This window comes from Equus quagga, chromosome 20 (genome assembly GCF_021613505.1).
Source record: "Equus quagga isolate Etosha38 chromosome 20, UCLA_HA_Equagga_1.0, whole genome shotgun sequence".
NCBI lineage: Eukaryota > Metazoa > Chordata > Mammalia > Perissodactyla > Equidae > Equus > Equus quagga.
In genome coordinates, this window is record NC_060286.1 from 10,097,426 (window position 1) to 10,112,016 (window position 14,591).

A 14,591-nucleotide genomic window follows, 5' to 3' on the forward strand; every position below is an offset into this window, starting at 1 on the left:
GCCATACTTTTGTTGTTCTGGATTATATTAAAAAGCAGTCAAATGGTATTTGTAATTTGCCATAGAACAAAAATTATTTTTAAAGTATCGGGGGGGGTTCTTGGTTTTAATTCTAAGCTGTGCTTTCTATTCTGCTTATTCAACTTTGTACACAGTCACTTACGCGGTCTGGAAATCTACAGCCTGCACATGTGGAAACTGCCCAGCGTGTGACCTTCTAGTGCTGTAAGGAGCAATGTGGGCAGCATGGCGTGGAAGCTGGACACAAGGGAAAGGATCATTTCACCCAGATTTTTCTATTCCCAGCTCTCTCCAGAGCGAATTAACAGATAATGTGTAACAAATGTTACAGGCAAAGCCACCTGCTTTCCACACAATTCCCACTGTCTGTGTCCCACCTAAACAGAGAGGGTGATTAGATGCTACTGAACTAGTCCCTTGGTCAACTGCTCCTGACCCGCATCTCTTGACACTTGGGAGACACCACTGACTTCACAGCAATCTCAGTCCCCTCTCTCCTTCTATGCAAAGCACAAACCTTGGGGGAAGCCAAGGAAATTGTCTCCACACTGTTGGAGGTGATGTGGAGAGAAAGGTACTTTTTACCACAAAGCTTCAAAGTGTTTTAACTCTTTAAAATAATTCATCTTTTTTCATGGATTACAATAATCCCAGAGGGAAATTTAAGCGAAAATGGTATCCAGACTTTTTGTTTAAGCCACAGAGTTGGTTAGAAGGGTGTCTGCTCCAGTTTCACAAAAGGCAAAGGTAGGTTCTCTCCCTTCCAGTCCAAAGGAGTAACATCCTAGAGACCATTTCTGCCCTTAAGAGGGACTCAGGGACAAGTCAGAGTTGTGGTGAAGGGAAAGTGTTGATTGCATTTTAAAGCGTAATTATGAATGTCAATCCTCAGGATAAAGGCCCTTGAGTCTTGAGTGTGTACTCTAGGCTTCTCCCCACTTCCCTTGCCCCCAGGAGTCCTTCCGTCACTCACAGCTCAGGGTATTCCCAAATGCATGTTATGAGATAGTGTTTTACACCTTCAGGAGGTTTTGCATCTTTCATTCCCCTTGTGCAAGGGAAATTTTCAAATGACTCTTGGCATTAAGATAGCTTAGGTATGAATGAATGACTTCTCTCCCCATCCCTAGGAGGGTATAATACTAATTGACTCAGATGGGGTACTTACAGAAAATCTACCCAACTAATTGATGCACTGATACCAGGACTTGTATATTGGTGGATTGCATTGTCCTTGAGCACACAGTGCCTGTGGTCATAAACCACAAGTGTGAGATTAGCTGACTCTAGATTAAATTGCTGCTAATGTTTAGAGTCTTCCACAACTTTAAGTCAGAGATTTTTAACTCTCTGGAAATTGTATGCAAGCATTTGCATTTATGTACCTTTTTCCAGGAAGAGTGTCCATGGTTTTCATCAAATTCTTAAAGGCAAACCTAAAATATAATAGAATTCAGAATAGAAGGGGAACACTGACTACTTAGCCTGATTACTGAAAGTTCTTTTACTCAACTCCCAACAAATTCATTTTTAACACCAAAATTACAAAAACACTTTATTTAGCTTATGTCACATTAAACTTCTTTTTGCAACAGTTCCACAGACATTAAAAGACACGGCAAAGGAAAAGTAGTACCTGGAGGAATGGAAAGCAGATCTCACAATTTGCTTTCCCACAACAGCAAACATTCATTTGTAAAAAGGCCCAAATTCAAAAGCCTGCTTAATGGTACAAGGCATTCATCTAAAAAAATGACACATGATAGCCAGCCAGCAGGCACTGAGGTACACCAGACCACTGAAGTTCTCTGACCAACAGTCACAGCATTTAGACACCCAACACAGAAAAGCAAATGCAGTAGCATAGCTTATGCAATCAACGGGAGCTGGTCTGGGCTGGTATCGTCAAACCTCTGCCCTTCCCGTAAAGGAAACCCACCATCACGTAACAGTGACCAGCCCCACAAGTGAAGAGGACCCTTGGAATTCAAAAAGAAAGGATCCTTGACTCCAAAGCAACAAAAAGAGTTATAAGAGGATCGTACATGGCCGAGACAGGGCACATCTTAGAGCTGCCCACTGGAGCCAAGGTTCCAGCAACTCTGAGAGCTGTACAGAATAAATGGCAAGTGTTTCACACTACAGTATACCAGAGTCCACAGGGAAGCATCAGTGCCTAAAAGTTGTGAGCATTTTACACGGGTAAATTTCCAAGGAGCGTACTGCACGGCACTGCCTCTGGGGAAGCAACAGTAGAAAGGAGGTGACAGCAATACTACCCACCAGCTATGAGCCCAGGACGGGAAGGCAGGAATAAAATAATTCATCCTATTTTTTCCATCTGTCATTGCCGCTGTTCTGTGAAGGTTCATGCAGATGCCATCTAAGCTGAGAAGGAAGGAGCTACAGGTAGCGTAGGGCGACCATAACCATCTCCGTCACGCAGAGATTCGGCTCCAGCAGCAGACTGACAGAAGCAAGTCCTGCAGCAGGAACAGTGCTGGCTACATAGGCAGAAGACTTGAATTCTGGTCCAAGCTTTGCCGTAAGTAGTTTTATGACCTTGAGTGGTCAGTTTGCCCCTCTGGGCTTTAATGTACACATGTTAAAAGATGGGACTAAACTTCTCTGTCTACAGGGGTGTTCTGGAGCTTGAGAGGGGGAGAGTGCCACAGCGGGCCCCGGCTAGACCACAGCAGCCATACGTGTCAGATTACATTTGATGAATGGATTCTGTGGTCTAAAAAATATTCTTTTGTTTTTTTTAACTAAACTGCATGATTACCTCTAGCCCTGGACTTGGACTACCAGTGTCTGTCACTTACTCCCTGAGAAAGCTGGGACGAGTTGCTTATTCTGATTTCCACAGCCAGAAAAACAGGCTGACAGTAATTATTATGAGGATTAAATGTGAATATATGAGGCACTGAGAACCATGGCTGGCATGTAGTAAGTGTTCCACAATATTATTTTTAGGTACTAAACAATGTATTTTTATCATTTCCTTCACATAACCTTTATTGGTTTTTTTAAGATTTTTAGCAGCTTAAAGAAATGTGTCAAATCTTATTAAATAAAAATGTTTTGTTTCAAAATAGACCTAGAAACTGAAGGTTCACCTTGAATTTGAAAAGGTGTCAATATATGCAAGCCCCTTAGCAGATTTAAATAACAAACTCTGTTTTCACATGCTAGTAAATTCTAGAATTGCTTCAACTTAGTTTATATATATATGAATATACAACGTAGCTCTGCCAAGAATTGGTAACTGATTATTTTTTTTTCCTGAAATCTAAAATAATTGCCCTTCCAGCTGAGTTAGCAGGCGGAGTAGCCAGATAAAAACGCTCACTGTGGAGCTTTTGTTGATTTTGCCTTGTTTTTCTTTCATTACAGTTAAGACCCTCCAGGTTTGTTATTAGGCTGAGAACTTAATCTTCTGTTTCCACCTCAATTTTTCCAGAAAAATCCAGAATTATTTTAGGGTTAAATCTTCTGTAGTTAGTCCTGGTGGACAGTGGGCATGTGACAGACCTGAGGCCAGACGGGGGGGCACGTGAGGGCAGGGGGAGGTGCCGTTAGAATGACGTGTGGAAACGCCCTGTGCGGCCTCCCACACGTCGCCCTCACAGGTCCTTCTAGGAACTGACAGTTGTCTCCCAAGAACCTGAGGGAACACTCTGTTCTCGTGTTCTCTGTATTAAGAATATTCCATGTTAATTTTTTAATTAAAATTTGTCTATATGACCCCATATTAGACACTCACGTGTTTGGAATTAAGCCCAAATCTCACTCCTCTCCCACAAACAGATTTCTCTTATCAAATGATCACTTACAAATCAAAATGTAGGAAAGGAGGCTGAGGCAAAGCTGAGGATCGCGTTCCATAATACATGCAATGCAGTTGGGTAGGTTTTTCTTTTTTCAATACTCAGTTTAATTTCTGTTTAGAGTTGTCAGGTCCTATTCCCCCTAGTTAATTCCTTTTCAAAACTGAACTTGAAAACACTGAAATCTTGCCTCGCTACAGGAGAATTTAAAGTTGCCCATGGACCACTTTGGGGGTGGATACCCTCCCAAAAGAAGACATTTAAAAGAAAGCACTATTAAAGAGAAACGGGTAATCTTTAAAATGGACATTGAGGGTTTAAGGAAAACACATAAAAATGGCAGCCTGACTTTGCACACTGGTGTCATCCTTGGAGGACATGGTTGGAGCAGGGGGGCAGAGAGATTCAAAACACTTCACCTGAAAGGGGGAAAGTACCTAAGAATATTCAAAACAAGAGAAGACCTTTAAACTATAAACCATGTTGTCTCAACTACTCCTTGGCCCAGACCCCAGTCTAAGAAACAGCCCTGCACCAAAGAGGCCTCTGGGGTTGACCTAATTAACCTGCATCCCCAAGCACACAGGCAGGTAAGACCTGAGTCAGGAAGAAATTACCAAAAGGGTAACATCCTCCTCATGGGCTAAATTCACAAGCAGACAAGCAGCCTCAAGAAGCAGGCAGGAAAATCTGTGAAAAAGGAGTAATGGGCACTAGTGTTTTCATAAGAGCACACACAGGATTTGGCACAAAAGGGTGCCTGGACGCCTGCATCCAATCTGGTGCCTACTTTGGGCATCAAAATCCAAAATCGAGTTTAGTGAACCTAAACTTCACTCTACTACATACTAATGTGGCAGTGGCTTGGACCTCATTCTGGGTTTTTTTGTTCTTTGTTTTTTTATTTTTGTTTTTTCTCAACCTAGTAGTCTTCTTAATAAATACAATTAATAGAATTTCATCAGCAAATAATTGTTGAAGGCTGCCTTCTCTGCCTCCCACTTCCCACTCTCTAGCCTCGCATTCCTTCTGTTTGTCGTGGGGGATTCTAAGCTGGCCCGAAAGAAAGAAAATTGACCTTCTGGATAACACGGTTCCCCGATGCCTATAAAATCAAGCTCATGTTTTCTGTACTGAATCTCACCAAGGCTGAAACACTGAGTCACTAAGAATAATTTCAAACCACCTCAGAACACAGACAATGGTGTGTTCTCTAGGTTTACGTCCAAGTGTTTCTGAAACAGCTTTGTTCAACTTTTAGTAACACTGCACCAATATCAAAATTAAGAATTATACAAGGTCTCACTAGCAGAAACCAAGCTTTATCTCATTGAATGTAATCTTCCTAATGACTTAGTAGATACAGAATGCGCTAACCAAAGTAAACCTATTTTCAAACAGAAAATGTGTTTTAATCGCCTATTACAAGGTAATTTTTTAAAACATTATCACAAAAATGGAACATGATTATTTAGTTGCTCATTTCCAAAAGATAGATGTAACTCATTTTATGCAATCACTATGTTCCTGAAAATTTGTACAAAAATTTCAATTTTTAAAAAGTTAAAATTGTAATTTCAGAGGTGCTTTATCATCATGTCCTATTTATGTTCCATCTGGAATAAGAATCTCCTACTAAGTTTCTATCTCACCCAACCCACCACATAAATATTCTGATAAGAAAATATTTTAAAAGACCTCTAGGGTATAAAGAATTCTTTCTTACTATAAATAATTACCCTCAATATTTCTCTTTTTTAAGTAGAATTCACAAACCAGGTCTTGTTCGAGTGATGTGCTCATCAAATCTACACAGTTTAGCCCTGAACCTGACCCGCTGGCACATGTATAGCCCTTCACCCTTCCAGGGAACAGTGTGCCTTGCACACACACAGCCTGAAGTGTCCCTGTCTCCTCTGGATGGCTGATGTGGCAGTTGTGGCTGCCCCAGGGAAGTGTTGTGGCTGTGACCTCCGTCCCACAGGAAACAGCCCCATTCCCATAAACACTGGACATTTCTCAAGCACGCGCCAGGCCCCTTGGGACAACAGAGTTCTAAGGTGGGGGGGGGGGGGGGGGCAGGAGAGTTAAATCACACTCCTCCATGACCGTGATCATACACGCCACCCCCTGCCCCCCAAATAATTCGCAGGCTCTGTGGATGCAAATTGAGTGATGGATCTGTGTGAAGATGGCAGCAAGGTCTTGGGGGAAGAACATGGCTTGCACCCTAGCTTGACCACTGGCTCCCTAGATCACATTCCCTCTGGCCTTCAACAGAGTAATAGCAATACGTGACTTCAGTCCTCACAGGCCCTCGAGGTAGGTATGTGAAACTAGTTAATTGATTGTCATCACAGTTTGCAATCCTACAATCGAGTGGTCCAGAAGAGAGCATACAAAGTTCCAATCTAAGGACAGCTCGGGTTGCACACCAAAGGTTAGTCCACTTCCTGTCAGGGTACCACATTCTCTCCCCTTCCTATTTTATAGCCCTTCCAAGTCAGATTTCCACCACTCATTCCACAACCTTTAAGATGTCTCCCAAAGGGATGGAAGGGAGATGGAAAGTAAGAATGGGACCACATTGAGATCCCATAAGGCTGAGCAAGACGTAAACTCTGCATTCAAATGTACCCCCTGATAACAAGCAAAACTGTGGTTTTCTCACCCTGACGCCCGGGAAGTGGGGAGGTTGGGGAAAGGATGGTACAAGACAAGCTTGCCATGAGCAAATGAGGGACCACACAGTAGAAAGACGATGAAGCCCGCCCACTCCCGATGGGGCTCACGATTTGTGCTGGAGTTCATGCTTCAGCCTCTGACCTCTGCGGCCTGTCCTCTCAGAGCTGGGCTTCACTGGGACTGCGGGTTCTGGGAGCCGTCTTTGCTCTCACTCTCCTCTGCTAGGCTGCACTCTGATCCTCTGACTGAGGACTTGAACCCGTGAAGCGTGTGGGCATTCAGCATCTCCAGCAGCAGGTCGTAGACTGGGACCACATTTTTGCACTTCATGTTGAGCAGGTGTTCCATGCCCTTGTTACTATAGGGACAGAAAGGCGCTGAGATTCCTCCTGTGAGGCCGCCATAGGAACTCTGAAATCTCCCCAACTTTCCCCATCAGAGGAGTCCGTCCCCTCCCCAGCACGTCCCCCAGCCCTTCGTCCTATGGTTCTTGCATCTGGCTCCTTCCACAATCTGCACTTAAGGACAAGGACAGTGTCCTGTGGACATGAGTGTCCCACTGCCCACCCACAATGGCCTGATAGCACCTGGCTCTCTGCAGTCGATTCTCATTGTTCACAGTAGCTATGTTCTACACAGTCACCAGAAACCCTGAATTAGTGGATACCGACCCACCGCTCCTGGGGGAAAGAGGGTTAGGTTCTGGAAAGCCTCTGGTCTCGACATTTTCCTCAGCTGATTAACACATAACGTTGTTTTATCTGTGCTTTTGTGTAAAGACACTTTATTTAACATAAATTGTTGATTCATTCACATTGGACTCTGGGCCTACAGCACTACCGTTCGTGCCTGAACAAGCTTCTCTAACACGCATCTTTTCCCCACAGGCACCTCGCAGCCTTCCTGCGTGGAGGAGCACTGGACAGCACTCCAGCACTGTGCCTGGGGACCGTTTTCAGACAGTGAAATTTCCAACAAAACAAAAATGCAAAAACATGGCACTTCAGAGACCACGTAAAGGACATCTGTTTACAGTAAGAGCTGAAACAAGAGGGCGAGTGTCACCTTGTTTGACCCCAGCTGGGAATGTAAGCGTGGGCGACTCAAATATTTTAGCACTCTGTGCACATCCTCAAATGACCGCAAAAAAGCCTTGAGTATTGGTTTTTGGTTACAAATAAATTTTAGCAAATAGGTAAATTTGCAAATATGGACCCTGCGAATAATAAGGATTGACTGTGTCTGTTCTGCAAATGGTTGTGTGAATAATCATTGAAGAGGAAACGGAGGCAGAGGTCGTTTTCATTTCCTCCCCTTGTTAAAATCCTTCGGGTGTATGTTGTCCTTCCGCACAGCCCCAAGACTGTCCTCCTCCTCAAGTGAGCAATTACCTTCCATCCATGGCTTCCTTCTTCCAGCCCCAGGGCAGGGCTCCCCTCATCCTGGGTGCCACCAAGCACTGAGCACCATTGTGGACACGTCCCCCTTCATCAGCACATCCATTTACACTTCCTGAGTACACTCCCTGCAGCCCTGCCCTCCTAAACCTGTTGGGCTCACCCATTCCCTTAGGTCTCATTCATTCTTAATATCCTGATGCTATTGCAAGAAAAGAATAACTTTTGGGGAAAGCTGTGTGTAGTTCCCCAAATCACCAGCCTCACAAGTTGATCTAGAGAGGGTGGGTTTAGCCTCTTCAAGGAAATGACCTCAGGGCCCCAGCTGAAGGTGGTGCAAGGAGGGGTGGCAGTTCACTTTAGGGGAGAAATTGCCCATTTTACAATTCCATAAACAAGCTAAAATCTGCAGCAACTAGAAAACAGATAAGGGATGCCATCAATATCCAATAAGGTGCCACGTGACATCCATTTGGTGCCCCCTATGTGCCCATCTTGGTTACAGGTGTGTGCACTGATGAAGCCCCCCATTCTCTTTCAGAGGTTCATTTTTCTCTAAAGGTGACAATTCGACCGACCTTATCTGTCTCAAACTTGCAAACCTTTTCCCCAAAGCTCTTCACCCTCGTCTGAGCATGTCCCCCACCCCCCCCACACACACACTGGGTGGTGCGGCCCCACAGGAATGGTACCTGGCATGCCTGACGTGAGAAAGGAGCATCAGGAGGTTGGCCAGGCGCATGGACTGCTGCTGGGGGGGGATGCCGCTCCTGGAGATCACCCAGACCAGAGCGTCGGTCACAGCATTCAGGATGTGAGTCAGCTTCCGGCTGCTCTCGGCCTCCTGAGGGGCTGCAGCTACAGGGTACATACCTGGACAAAGAAGAGAAGCCACGAGTCTACATGTGTGGGACAATCTTAAAAGCAGGGCTTCACCTGCCCATGGTGTCCTTCCCAACCCCACCCCTCCCAAGAGCCAGCCCCATCGCTGAGCTGGAAGAGAAAGCGTAGCTGAATGTGGGCAGACTAAATGGCCTCTCAAAGTGCCAACTGGCCCAGAATTGTGGGCTTGCCATAGCAGTAAATGTATCTAGTTGCCTGAAATGATTACATGATGTCTCAGCTACAGCAACAAATACACATCTAGAGATGGTGAGAAAGTGAGATGAATTCTACTCTTCACTTCTAGGAGGGCTGCTCATCTAAGGGGAATTTAATACACATAACCTAATGACATTGCCATGCAGCCTCTCCCCTGCCCACCCCCTCGTGTGTGCCATGTGCAGACAGTCAGCGTAGGCCCACTGCCACCTCTGTCCAGGCCCTCAGCATCCCACCTCTGGTGGCACCTGCTGAGGCAGGTAGACCACCACTTTGGAGTCAGACAGACCTACTTGATATCCAGCATCTCTAGCTCTCAGATTCCAGACCAGGTACCCAGCTCCTCCAGCCTGCACTCCTCATTGAGCTGAGCTGACAGGCACACGTCTCCTGAGGTCCTCACAACCCGCCATGAGGTGGGTTGCTTCCCCCATCCTGCCCTGCCCTGTGCTTAATTCCCCTCTGACTCTAGGCTCTGAGATACTGTGGCCCCCAATGGTTGCAAAACAACAGCTCAGGTAAATCTCCTTGCCCCCATCCCCCATCACCAACCCCGATTCCTTGATTCCTGGAAGCAGGGAAATAATTAGCTTCTCTTCCAGGCTTTTGATTGCAAAATAAGAATAAATAGCAAATATGTGAAATCAACAGAGGAGCTGCCAACTTTTGACTCTAATGAGAATGAAGAATGGCTGGCACTCCATCATCCACAGAATTTGTTTTGGCAATTTTTGTTCTCTATTTTTATTGGCATTTTCAGTTCAACTAAGTTCAACAGTTCAATTAAGGCAAGGGTCAGATTAAACCACAATTATGCAAGTGTGGTGCTTTGCCACGTCCCTGGGGGCACGACCCTCCATGAGGTCTGATGAAGCAGATTTAAAATATTCATCTTTTACAATAGCCTAGAACTGCCTCTAACACACCTGCTCGCCTCACTCTCCACAGTGACTCTTCCTGAATCCCCTGAATCATCGTCCTCAAACCTCCCACTGAACCCCCAGCTGATGACCTGCCCTCCTACGACAGAGGCAACAAGCCCTCACCCTGGACCCAATGTGCCCGCTTTGAGTGGCCAAAATGCAGATCTGCGCATGTGGCTCTCCTTAATGACTTCCCAGCTCTCGGGGCAGAGTCCAAACCACCTGGTGCAGCTCTCAACAGTACCAGGCCACTCTCTGTTCTTTCATCCTCAGTTCCCGCCACACCCCACCTTGAACTCTACTGTCAATTCCTTGAACAGGAGATGCACTGAACACGCTGCCCTTTCTGCTTAGGAACTCACTCTCACACTCCTTCTCCCTCTCCTCCTTTCCACCCTCCCTTCCCTTGCTTGTCTATATCCATTCCTCCTTTAGATCCCAGCCTGGTTATGAACTTCCTTCTGGAAGCTTCCCTGACCTCCCTACCATCCCACCTTAAGTCTGGTTTGAGTTCTCCTTTGAAGCTCTAACAGTGCCCTGTGCGCCCCCAGCAGAGGGCACCATGTTGTCCTACATCCTGGATGTCCTCGTACATGCCTCATGGACACCCCCAGAGAAACTGGACATAAGTGCTTTGAGAGCACAGACCCTGCCTGTTTGTCGTTCTATCCATATCACCTAGTACAATGACCAGCATGGAGTAAATATTCACAAATGGAAGAATTAGACTGAATTCACAGAGGTTCAGATTTTTGCATTTTTTTAGCCAATCACACCATCATAAGTGAAATGATAAATATGCACATTAGTGCATATTTTAGGTACACACAGAAAATTATCAGTCAAATGAAAGTATGGAGAAAATTATTTTACTCTTACTTTCCCTAAAATCCCAACTGCATTAACAAGCGCCTTCTTTTAACTACCCTTTAGTCTGTTCTGCTACACGACACATGCTCCATGGATTTCCACTGCTGTAAACAAATCTTATGTCTTTGGATTCTAAAAGGAGTCAAAATTGTATCCTTGTACATGTGTCAGTTCAAAATGACAAAGATTGAAAATATAAAAATAAATCCTCAGTTAGTATACAAATGTTCATGGTAACATTACTTATAACAGCCTAGAAGAAGAAACAAACCAAATTCCCATCAACTAAGAAATAAAATGTGGTATAGCCACACAATGGAATATTATTCAGCCATAAAAAGGAATGAAGTACTGATTCATGCTACAACATGGATGGACCTTGAAAACATTAAGCTAAGTGAGAGAACCCAAGCACAAAGGACCACATTTTGTATGATTCCATTTATACGAACTGTCAAGAACAGGCAAATCTATCCAGAGAGAAAGTGGATTAGTGGTTGCCTAGGAGTGAGGGTGGGACAGACTGGGGAGTGATCGCTAAGGAGTTCAGGGCTTCTTTTGGGGTGATGAAAATGTTCTAAAATTGGTTGCAATGATGGTTGCATAAGTCTATGAATATACTAAAAGCCACTGGATTGCATACTTTAAATGGGTGAATTGTTTGGTATATGAATTACATCACAATAAGGCTGTCATTAAAACCTGATAAAATAAATCCTCATAACCAAAATTACAGTAACATAAAAGCCCCTGGGGGTGTCCCTCTGTCTGATCGAGGCCCCCCTCAGATAATGTGTGTTGGCTGGTGGGTCACCCTCTTCATAAATGAATAGTCACTGCCAAGGGCAAGGGTCTTCTATAGGATATGGGGGCAGCCAGCTCCAGCAGGACCATCATCGTCAATCATTGACAAGGTGCTTGTGGATGGCAGTCACTGCAGTTTTGGAAAGGCATATGCTATATTAATTTTATATATGCCAAAAGATTTTATATGCAAAAAGATGAACCTACATAACATCATCCTGGGAATGAAGCGGGCTGAAGAACATCAGGAGGAACAGGAGGCTGCCTGCCTCTCCCTTCAGTCAGCAGTGCCGCGCCTGCACTTGAGCATCCACGCGCTCTCTGCTCACCGAACATGTTGTACAGGGTAATTGCTAAGTGGCAGGCTCTGAGAGGGGGCAAGCGACAAGACCCAAAGCCCCCACCCGCAGGTCCCTCATTGCCAAGACATAGGAAACAACAAAAATTGACTCCCTCCAACTCCAAAAGTAAGAACATCGATTAGGATTCATTTTAGAATCAAATTAAATTACTTTCCATGAAACTAAAGAAATACAGTAAAAAAAGCAAGATCTTGGCACCATGCCCCACAGATACCAAAGAAAATAAAATAAAATCAAGGACATAATCTTCTCTCCTCTTTATTGCCTGGGAACAGCTGTGTGTTCCTCTCACTAGCCCACCTGATGACATTCCATGAGGACATGGGGGAGATGGCAATCCCCCCAAGATTTGCCACATCCTAAGCGTTCAAAGGATGAAGACACAAGCTTTCCTTGACTGAAGTCAAATAAATCAGAAGATCTCAAATGTAATAAAAATCCCAGAATACTAACCAAAGGAAAATGTTCTGGCTTTTGGGAGGTGTAGTGGTGTGTGTCTGTTTGCCTGTTTGCTTTGAGGAAGGGGAGCTCTAGCTGCGACCGTCTCCTTTGTCACCACCTCCTATCCCAGCAACAGGAGAACCGACCGGTGTTCAAAAGGTGCCTTTGATGTGAAACCAGCAGGCTGATGTCCACAGTGCTTTGCACCCACATTCTTGATGAGCAGGAAAGGACCTGTCTGCCTCTTCAGCCTCCTTCTGTGCCTTTGCCTCCTCCACTCACCCCTTCATGGGAAAAATCCCCATAAACTCACAGGGAACCGGGGCCTGGAGGTGACGGCTTGATAATTTTCTTAATGTAAAATATGATCACTGGGTTCTAACTCTCCATTTCTTTCATTTAATGAAAAATTTCATCCTTTTTAAATCTTAAAATCATTTAGATAAATAGACCTATTCCTAATTTTAAATATTTTTAAAGACTAATTATTTGCAGATTGATTCTGCTCTGTTTCCTAGAATCTGTAGCCTCTAATTCTATCCAAGGAAAGACTTATCTAGTCTTCAGGTGTCTGGGTGACAAGATGGCTGGTCCCACCACTCTTACCTTAGATATGTCATTATGTTAACTACCACACTTGCATAACACCTTCGACTTTCTAACAAACATTGCAACAGGTTGTTAAAGGCAACATTTTCTGTTGTCTCTGAGTTTCAGGAGCCACATGGAAGGCTGAGTATAATACAGTAATTCCAGGTACCCCCACATCCCATCTATGTTTGGCAGAGGAGGGTTTGCTGAGAGAGAAGCTAGAATGGTGGCGTCCTTTTCCCATCTCTCCCCATAGAGAGGAAGATGCACTTCTCAAGCCCAGCAAGGCTCAGACCCCTGATCAACTGTTTGAGTGTACATCCCTATTCCAGACCCAAAGCACTGTATCTAGTTCATTTTGACATTTTTAGTATTTAGAAGTCATTGACACATACCAGGAACTCAATAAATATTTACTGAATTGAAATTTAATTGGATAATAAAGTTAATTTTCATTCCATACTATATCCATTCTTAGAAGAGATAAATAACCCAGAAGTATGCAGCTATTTAAAACATAACTACTTACACTAGAAACTAATATAATACAGTATGTCAATTATACCTCAATTGAAAAAGAAAGAAAACAAACATCTCATTAAAAATGGGCTATTTCAACAGATACTTCACCAAAGAAGATATACAGATCACAAACAACCATATGAAAAAATAGCCATCATTAGTCATTAGGAAAATGCCAAATAAACCACGATAATATACCATTACACACCTGTTAGCATGACTGAGAATCCTGCCTCCTGGGAAACTCCTCAGTCCCAGGCAAATCTGAATGGTTGGTCACCCTAAATTACATCTAACTAAAATTTTATAAAATGCAGACTAATCTATAGTGACAGGAATTACATCAGCAGTTGCCTGGGACTGGAGGGGGGAGGGAATGAGGGAGAGAGGAATTATGAAGGGGCACAAGGAAACTTTTGAGTGTGATGGATATGTTAATTATCTTGATCGCGGTGATACTTTCAGAGGCATATATAAATGCCCAAAGGCATAAAATTGTGTGCTTTAAACATGTGCAGTTTATTGTATGTTAATTATACCTCCTAGTTCTGCTAAAAATAAAAACACTGTCTTGGCTGTAAACACACACACACACACACACACACACACAACTACTGACAAATCCTGACCCGGCCACCTAGCATGCTGATACCAGTGCGGACCTGATTGAGTGACATAATCCCAATTTGAGCTTGTCATATATGCAGGGAAACAGGAGGCCAACTTATACAGAAGACCATCTCCAGAGAGCCCAATGCTTACCTAACACGACAAGGCAAGCTAGCAGCAGCCAAGTAGCAGCCCTTGGAGACTCTGCTGTTCTAATATGGGACAGAGAGTATCCACAGTCTTTTGACTTTAAGAAACGTACTCCATTTCTCCTCTCCTGACCCTCATCCTTCCCGGCCTCCACCTAGTACTGGATTCAGTTCCCTGCTTGGCTGTGTCTTTTCCACTCAGGCTGCAGTCTTTGCTCTCATCTTTTTTGTTTTGTTTTATTTTCTGTTTTTCCCTCCCTCTCTCCCAACCCCCATCCATCCCCTG

The 14,591-nt window shown here is 44.2% G+C and overlaps 1 protein-coding gene across 1 annotated transcript in view; it reads right to left on the reverse strand.

The window, feature by feature from the left end:
- Positions 1–5,145: 5,145 nt before the first annotated feature.
- LOC124230767 (estrogen receptor beta) overlaps positions 5,146–14,591 on the reverse strand; it is a 71,917-nt gene continuing 62,471 nt past the window's right edge. The window contains exons 11-12 of the mRNA XM_046647134.1: positions 8,626–8,806; positions 5,146–6,894 (exon numbers count right to left, since the gene is read on the reverse strand). Coding sequence (XP_046503090.1) covers positions 6,708–6,894; positions 8,626–8,806 — 368 coding nt within the window. The 3' untranslated portion in view covers positions 5,146–6,707. The remainder of the gene's footprint in view (positions 6,895–8,625; positions 8,807–14,591) is intronic.